This window comes from Trichoderma aggressivum (genome assembly GCF_033847375.1).
Source record: "Trichoderma aggressivum f. europaeum strain CBS 100526 chromosome Unknown scaffold_049, whole genome shotgun sequence".
In the NCBI taxonomy this organism is placed as follows: Eukaryota; Fungi; Ascomycota; class Sordariomycetes; order Hypocreales; family Hypocreaceae; genus Trichoderma; species Trichoderma aggressivum.
Genome location: NW_026946415.1, coordinates 265,922 through 275,933, shown reverse-complemented (window position 1 = coordinate 275,933; position 10,012 = coordinate 265,922). Strand labels below are relative to the sequence as shown.

At 16.2% G+C, this 10,012-nt stretch overlaps 1 protein-coding gene across 1 annotated transcript; it reads left to right on the top strand.

Annotated features, from left to right (window-relative positions):
- Window positions 1–9,446: 9,446 nt before the first annotated feature.
- Window positions 9,447–9,964, top strand: Triagg1_9177 (uncharacterized protein; the record flags this gene model as incomplete). The annotated part of the gene is made up of 2 exons (XM_062904106.1): window positions 9,447–9,793; window positions 9,844–9,964. The coding sequence occupies 2 exons, from the start codon at window positions 9,447–9,449 to the stop codon at window positions 9,962–9,964; spliced, it is 468 nt and encodes a 155-aa protein (XP_062751950.1).
- Window positions 9,965–10,012: the final 48 nt, after the last annotated feature.

The window sequence follows — 10,012 nt, the reverse complement described above, 5'->3', positions numbered from 1 at the left end:
ATTTATATATTACTTATAAAAAGTTTATAATATTTAATTATATTTTTACTTATATTATATTATAAAATTATATTTATTAATAATTAAAAGTTATATTTATTATACTTAAGGTAATTATAATAATAATTACTATTATAATAATTATTATTAAAGTTAATATTATATTATTTTTATTATAAAAAGCTTTTTTATATTATATTTAAAAAAATATAATAATAATTTAACATAAATTAAAAATAAAATTATAATAAAATAATAATAATATATTATATTAAATTAAAGCTTATAAAGCTTATTTAATAATAATTAAGCTATTTATTAATATTAAGTATATATAAAAAAATATTTTTTTTAATAAAATTTATAAATATAAATAATATATTTTTACTATAGTTTAAGTAATATATTAGTAAAAAACTTAATATAAAAAAGCTATAAAATATTTATTAATAATAATTATATAAATTAATAAAAAACTATTATTTATTTATTTATATATATAATTTAAGTATTATTAATAATAAATATTATTATGTATAAATTGAATATATAAATATTATAAAAATTTTTTTTTATTTAATAAGTTTAAAAATATTTATTTTTACTAAAATAATTAATATATAAGTAATTATAATATAAAAATAATATAATAATTTTAAAAATAATAAAAATTAAAAATATTTATTTAAAGGAATTTTATTAAAATTAACTTAGTTATTATAATAAGCTAAGCTCTTATATAGTTAGTATAAGAGGAATTCCTAAGGGATAAACCTTATACTAGGTTTATATTAGTAAATAAGCTAGGCTAAACTATAAATAATTAATAAAAATAAAAGAGTTTATTTATATAATTAGTAAATAATACTTTTATAAGTATAATTAAGTGTTATTTTATATTTATAATTAGCTATTTAACTATTCTAAATAAGCGTAAAGAAGTTAAAGTTATATATTTAGTTAGCTAGGTATCCTTAATATTTTTAATAGTAAAGTTTATTAAGTTATACTTAATTAACTTAATAATTAATTTTATTAAGTTATTCCTTATTAATTAGTTAGCTTATTATTTATTTATAGCCTTTTACTTAGGGCAGTTTATAATTATAATTATAAAAGTTAGCTTATAATATAATATCTCTCTTCCGTTAATTTTATCCTTAAAACCTATTATATATTATACCTAGGGATCCTTATATACTTAGTAAGTATTTATTTTCTTTATTTTTTTTATATTTATATTAACTATAATTAATAATAAATATAAATATTTTAAGTTTTCTTAGGTATTATAATATAAGGCCCTTAAATATTTTATTTTACTTAGTTTATTAATAATAAAGTTATATTTTTATTATAAAAAGTAAAATTATTAATATTTTTTTTTTAAAAATAATTCTTTTTATTATATTTAATATATTTATTATTAATAATTTAACTATAAGGTATTTAATTTATTAGTATTTTAACTTAATTATATAGCTACTTAAGGTACTAAGCTTAATTCTAATTTAAAAAAGGCTAAGGAAAAGTAATTTAAAGCTAATACTTAAGTTAAATATTTTTATTTTAAAAAAAAAAAAATAATTTAAGAAAATATAATAAGTTATTACTTATAGTATTAAAAATCTAAAGGAGCTAGAGTAAGTTAAAAAAGTAAAGTATAAGAAGCAGGGGTAAAAAGTAAAGGCCTTTTATTAAGCTAAAATATTACTACCTAATTTAAATAATTCTATAACCTTAGGTTTATAAATAATTACTATTAATTAATTTTCTTTTATTAATAATTTAAGGTTTTTAAATTTAAATCTTTTTACTTTATTAAAAAGTATTTTTTTATTATTTTCCTAAGTAATTTAAGGGGTATAGGTTTTTTTATTATAAGTTTTTATTATATTTATAAATATTTATAAAGTTTATTTTAGAAGTTTTTTAAAGTAGTATTAATATATTTAAAATTATTTTTTAATTCCTAGCTATTTATATTTTTATTATATTCTTTTTATTTTACTAAGTAATAAAGTTTATTAATTATTTTATTTATTTTTAGTAATATTATTTTATTAATTTTATATTTAAGTTTTTTACTTTTAATAATAATTTTATTTTTAATAAGTTTTCTTATATTTTTATTTATTAATATTTTTTTTAATAGTAAAATATAAAAAATTAAATATATTAGTTTTTTTTATTTATTTAGTTATTCTAAGAGGTTTAGTTTATAATTAACTTTATTAATTTTCTTTAAAATTTTATAAAGCTTAACTTTTTTATAGTTTAGCTTATTACTTAGCCTATTTATTTTAATATTAGCTTATTTTTCTCCTTAAGTATATTAAAATAAGTAAACTATATTTTCCTTTTAAAGGGTTAATTCTTTAAGCTTTTTTTTATTTATATACTTTTTTATATATTTTTATATAAGTTTAAATTATATATATAGTTTTTAGTATAATTCTTTAAGCTTATTTACCTTAAGTATAACTTTTTATATATTTTCTCTTTTTTATAATATTTTATATACTTAAGGGTAATACCCTTTATTAATATAAAATAATAAAAGTTTTATTAATTTTAAAACTAAATTATTATAAAAGAATTCTATATTTAGTAAATACTTAACTTAGTTATTTTAATTAAAGTTAATATAGCTTTATAAATATATTTTAATAATTTAATTAGTTTATTTTATTTATTTATTTATTTAAAAATAGTAAATAATATTAGTTTTATAATTTATTTTTATTTTTACTATAGTATTTTACTAATATTTAAATATAAATATTAATCTTTTATTAAATATAATATTTATAAGTAATTTATATTTTAAGATTATATACTTTTATATTATATAGCCTAGTTTTTCTACTATATTTCCTTTTTTATATAAAATAAAAATACTTTATTTTATTAATTTATTAATAATAATAAAAATACTATTATATATTATATTTATTATAAACTTCTTTAATAATAGTAGCTTAATAATATAATTAAATAAAATAAAGCTTTAAGGGTGCTTTAGGATTAGTAATAGTTATAGTTTACTATAAGGTTTTTATTAACTAGATTTTATTTTTATATATAGGATATATAATTAAATAATTCCTTTAATAATTTTCTTTATATTTATAAAAGTATAGTATTACTAAACTTATTATAGTATTTTAGTAACTTTTTTATATTTATATAATAAATATTTATAAATTATTTTTATTACTTTTTACTATAGTATTTCTAATACTTAGATTTTTTTATTTTAGTATAAAAGTTTTTTTATAAAAGTTATATTTTTAAGAAATTAGTTTAGTATTTAATTATTAGCTTTATCCTTAATTTTATTAAAAATAAGGTTTTTATTTTTTATTATAAAAAAAGTATTAATAATTATTAATTTATAATACCCTTTTACTATTTTTTAAAATATTAGTAAAGTAAGTTTTAATATTAGTTTAAAATAGTCTTTTTTATAGCTAAAAGTATTTATATAACTATTCTTTAATCCTTTATAAAGTATAATTTTAAAGTTATATTTAATTATAAACTAAAAATACTTTTCTTACTATATTAAAATATTTATTTTTTTTATAATAAAATTTATAAAATTTTTATAATTTAAATATATAATAATTTTATACTTATTATTTAATAAGTATAATTTTTATTTTTTAAATACTTTAAAAATAGTTATAAATTCTTAGTTATAGGTAGAGTATTATAGCTTAAGTCTATAGAGTTTTTTAAAAAAGAAGGCTATTAAATATAATATTCCTTTATTATTTTATTAACTAAAAACTCCTTTAATTATATAATTTAAAGTATTTATTTTAATAATAACTGGCTTTATAGGGTTATATATTTATAATACTAGTGCGCTAGTAATAGCGTTTTTAAATACTTTAAAAACTTCTAAAGCTTTTTTTTTATAATTAATTAGTTAATTTTTTTTTTATTATTTAGGTTTTTTTTTATAAAGTTTATAAGTAGTATAATAATTTTACTATAATTTTAAATAAATTATTAATAATAATTAGCTAATTTAAGGAAACTTTATATTTCCTTAATTATTTTAGGGACTTTTTATTCCTTAATAACTACTATTTTAGCAGGGTTTATTTTAATTTATCTTAGTAAAATAATATATTTTAAAAAGTTAACTTTTTATATATAAAACTAGTATTTTTTTTTTTTATTAGTAAATTTATATTTTATAATATTTTTAAAACTTAGTATATATATTATTTATATTCTTTAAGGGTATTAAAGTAAATTAATATATTATTAAAATATATAATAATAAAGTTATTAATATATTCTTTAAGGACTTTATTAATTATTCTTTAGAATATAGTTAGTGTATTAGTAAATCTAAAAAGTATAACTAAATATTTAAATAATTTATAGTATATTTTAAATACTATTTTTTATTTATCTCCCTTTCTAATTTAAATAAGGTTATAAGCTTTTTTAAAGTTAAAAGCTATAAATTATTATATAGTTACTAGCCTATTTTTAATTTTAAAAATTAAGGGTAGTAGTATTTAATTTTTAATTAAGATTTTATTAAGTTATTAATAGTTAATAATTAATTATAACTTTTTATTTTTCTTTAATATAAATATTACAGAGTATTTTATTAATAAAATAAAAACTTAAATATATCCTTTCTTTAATTATTTATTTAACTATTTTCTTAATATTTTAAGCTTTTTTTTATTAAGGTTATATATTTTATAAATCTTAGGTTACTTTTTATTTACTAGTTTAATAAAGTAATTTTATTATAAGTATAATAGTAACTTAGTATTTAATATAGCCTAAATAGCTTTTAATATTATTTATATTAGTAAGGTATTTTAGTAAAAGTGTTTTTAAGTTTTTTTAATTTTTTTTTCTTATATATATTACTTAGTATATTATTTAATATTACTAGCTTATTTTTAAATCTTATTATAATTCTATTAATATAAATATATTCTGCCTTTTTATATTATTTATTAAATTATAGTAGTATTAGTAATTTACTTTTTTTAAACTTAACTATTTTTTTTATATTTTTTATAATTAATATAAAGAATTCTAATTCTTTTAGTAATATAACTTTACCTTTTTATTCTCTTTAGTATAATTAATATTTAAGTATATTCTTAATATTTTAGTAAACTTAGTTATTTTTTTATTAAATAATAAGGTTATTATTAAATAACTAGGGGTAATTTAAAAGGATATTCTCCTTTAGTATATTTAGAATATTAAATTAAATATAATAAGTATTTTTATTAATAGTTAGTAGAAGATAATTAGTTTTATATTTAATAAGTCCTTTTTTTATTTTTACTTTTATAATACTTATAATTTATAATACTTATTTTTTTTATTATATAAGGATTTAAAGTTCCTTAATTAATTATAGTAAAATTAAGTTATAATCTACTTTATTATTAATATATATAATAATAATATTATTATTAAATTATATATTAATTCTAAGTTTTCTTACTTTAGTTAATTTAACTATATTAATCTATATTTCTATTTTCTTAATAAGATTATAATCTTCCTTTATAATATTATAGGTTAATATATTAGCGTAAATAATATTAAAATTATTACTTCCTTATTATTATATTTATTATTTTTAAAGTTTTTAGTATTATTAGTATTTATTAATATTAATTTTATTAAGAATATACTTATAGAAATATATAATATCTTTTTTATAAATATATCCCTTAGTATATATTTTAAAATTATACTTATTATAGTATAACTATTATTAAATTTATTAATAGTTTTCTTTTACTACTTAATATTTCTTATAGTTTTTATTATTATATTATAAAAAATTAAACTTAGGATATTCTAGCTCCTACTTTAAGTTATACTAATCCTTAATCTTATAGTTAAAATATTAGCTATATTATTAATTAAGGCACTTATTTAAGTTAGCTTCTATATAATATTTATTATATAAGTTACTATATTAAATTTAAAAGTATTAGTTATTAATTTTAATTATATAATACTAGGTATATAATATATTATTATATTATTTTATAATTAACTATATGTAATTTTCTATAAACAGGGTATTATATATAAGTTATATTTCTTCTTATTTAAAAAACTAATCTTTAGTTAAAGTAAAGTAATAAGGGCTTATATTAATATATTTTATTATTTTATTATTTCCTAAAGCTTACTATTATATAATTTCTTTTTCTTTAAGGATTTATTAAAATTTACTTAAGTATATTATTTTATTTAATATAAGGCTATTAAATACTTTTATTATATTTATATTTATAATTTTATTATTATTAATATTTTTAGTATAATATTATACTTACTTCTTTAGGTTTTTTATACCCTTATTAAAAATAGTAATAAGTATATTATTAATAGCTTAGTTAATTATTTATTAATAACTAACTTTTTTAAAAATTATAGTATTTACTTTAATTTATTTAGGCTATTTTTTTTTAAGTACCTTAGAGAACTATCCTAATTTTTTTTTTTTACTTTTATATATAAGATATTAATTATTATAGTAGGCAGTTTAGTTAAATAGTTTATAAAAGACTATTTTAATTATATTAATTTATACTTTATTAAACTTCCTTTTATTAATAAGTTTTTTTAAGGTATTTAATTTACTATACTTACTTTAGTAGTTTTTTTTTAAGTAGCTTTTTTTTTTATAATAATTATACTTAGTAATCTTATAGGTATTAATAATATTAAGGTTTATTAGTTTTAGCTTTTTATTATTATATAAGGCTATATTATATTTTTTACTATAATTAATATAATAATAAAAGCAGTAGTAAGCCTTATTATTTCTTTCTTTTTCTACTTATTATTTTTTATATTATTTAAATTAATAATTATTAATATAGCTAGCTTTTTTAAAGAGTATTTTAAATATATCTAAGAGATTATTTTATATTAGTTTATCTTTTACTTCTAATTTTAATCCTTAGTAATATAGTATTTTCTTAGCTATATTTTTAAGGTTTATTTTAGCGTAAATTTAAATAAACTTAGCTATATACTTAGTATATACCCTTTATTATTAAAGTTTAAGTAGTATATTTTCTACTTTTTTCTTTTTATTAATTTAGCTAAATAATACCTTAAGTTAGTCTTTAAATTCTTTATAATTATTAAAAAGTATATTAATAATTACCTTCTTTTTAGCTTAGTTATATTATTTAAAGTTTTAAAAATATAATTTAAACTAATTTTTTAGTTTTTTAATAAATTAACTTTTTATAATATTAATTTATTATTTTTATAAGGCTATAGTTATTAAAAAGTACCTAAAATAAGCTTTTATATTTATAAAAAACCCTTTTATTTTTTATAAGTCTTTATTAAATAATATAGGCAGAGGTAGTTTAATAATTTTACTTAGTTCTTTATTATATAGTTATTTTTACTAGCCTTAGGCTATAGGTAATTATTATCCTTATATATTAAGTTAATTAGTAAGGTTATTAATAATATTTTACTAATTCTTAATAGTTATTTTTATTTAGGTAGCTAAAGCTTTTAGGTTTAGTAGTTACTAAGTTCCCTTAGTTATATTAGCCAGTGGTTTTTATAAAGCTAGTTAAGGCATAGGGTTTATAGTTTTAGTTACTTTTTTAATAAAGTCTAAAATTTTAATATTATTATTTTAAATACTCTAAGCTTTATTTTTATAATCTATTCCTACGTTTAGAACTTTAAAATTAACTATTTAGTATTTTTATAATAATATTACCTATAGTCTAAGGTAACCTTTAAATAAAAGTTATAAATATATAATAAGTTAAGCTTTTATATAATTAGTATAAAAGGAATTCCTAAGGGATAAACTTTATACTAAGTTTATATTAGTAAATAAGCTAGGCTAAACTATAAGTAATTAATAAAAATAAAAGGGTTTATTTATATAATTAGTAAATAATACTTTTATAAATATAATTAAGTATTATTCTATATTTATAACTAGCTATTTAACTATTTTAAATAAGTATAAAGAAGTTAAAATTATATACTTAGTTAGCTAAGTATCCTTAATATTCTTAATAGTAGAGTTTATTAAGTTATACTTAATTAACTTAATAATTAATTTTATTAAGTTATTTTTTATTAGTTAATTAGCCTGTTGTTTATCTATGGCCTTTTACCTAGGGCGGCCTATGGTTATGGCTATAAGAGTTAGCTTATAACAGTTATATAAATTTATATTTTTTACTATTACTTTATTTTCTTAACTATATTATAAAAACTAAGGGTATTATAATAATTAAAAAAAAATTTAAAAGGTTTTTAATAATATTTAATTTTATATTTAATTTAATATTTTTTTATAAAAAATAAACTAAAATAATAATATATTTATAATAAAAATAAAATAAGCTTAAAACTTAAGCTTATTTATAATATATTTTAAATAAATATTACTAAAACTAACTTTTAAATTTTTAATTAAAAAAAGTAATTATTAAAAATACTAAAATAATATTTTTAAAAAAAAAGTAATATATTAAAGTTAATTAATAAGCTTAATATTAAAGCTTAAAAAAGTATATTAACCTTATAGTAAGGCTTAAAGCTTATATTATAAAATTATTTTAATTATACTAAAAAAGCGTAAACTAAAGGTTATATAGCCTTTAGTATAATAATATATATTATATAAATAATTAAGAATTTTATATAATTATAAAAGTTAAAAATAAATATAATTACCTTTATATACTTATTTTATATACTTAATATAAAGCTTTTATAAACTTACTTTTATACTTCTTTACTTTTTTTTACTAACCTAACTTCTAATAGTCCTTTAATTTCCTTTATATTATTTTTAATAAATCTAATTTCTTTAATAAATTATAAAACAGTTTACTAAGTATCTTAATATTTTAACAATAAGGCCAATAACAAAGGTCATTCTACTGCAAAGTAAGCTCCATAAGAATCTTATTAAAAGAACGTTATTTAGTCAGTTTTACTCAAATTTGAGTATAACCTTTGCTAATAAACCATAAATCTATAGGACCAAGGATTACATAAACTGGAGAACTGAATACGAGACAGTATACGATAGGTTTATCACAACTTACCTACCAGTTCCTCCGCCAAACCCCGTTAAGATCGCAATTCTTGATACGGGTATAGATCGGGATTATTATGTCTTCGAAGCTCAGGAAGAAAAAATTAAAGCAGTGCTTAACTTTTATAACAGTAACCAAAGGTTTATACCCCACTTGAACGGACATGGCACTTTTACTGCCTGTTTAATATTTGATTACGCCCCAGATGCCAATCTCTATATTGCCAAGATTGCGGACGAAGAGAATGCGGCACCAAATGTCAAGAACGTTGTGAATGTTCGTAAAGGATCCACATGTCATTGACCTATAGCATTTCGAAACTAATACATACAGGCCATGAACCACGCAATTGACAACTGGAATGTAGACATCATCTCTTTGTCATTCGGGTGGCCCTTCACGGATTTTGAACATTACAATGAGCTTGAGGATGCTATCGACAAGGCATACAGTAAGAAAATTCTCATATTTGCCGCCGCTTCTAATAGTGGTGGCCGACTTGGGCGAGCCTATCCTGCAAGCAGTTCGCAGGCTATCTGTGTCCATTCAACCGACACCTGGGGAACTCCATCAGGCTTTAGTCCAACCGCCGAGCCCGACAATCTTAATGTTGCAACGGTTGGCGAGTCAATCGAGTCGGCATGGCCGATGCTGCTTTGCCACGACAAGATAACTCCACACAGGTATGTCAAGTCACGTTCTGGGACGTCATATGCAACACCGATTATGGCAGGGATTGCGGCTTTCCTGTTACAGTACGCAAGGCTGCATTAACCAGAGAGAGCTGCATCAGCTCTCAAAAGAAAGGAAAAGATGGAGGCATTGCTGAAGAGATGCGCCAGGCGAGGACCTAATTACGCGCGGAGGGGCAACTATTACTATGTCGAACTCAGTTTAAATCA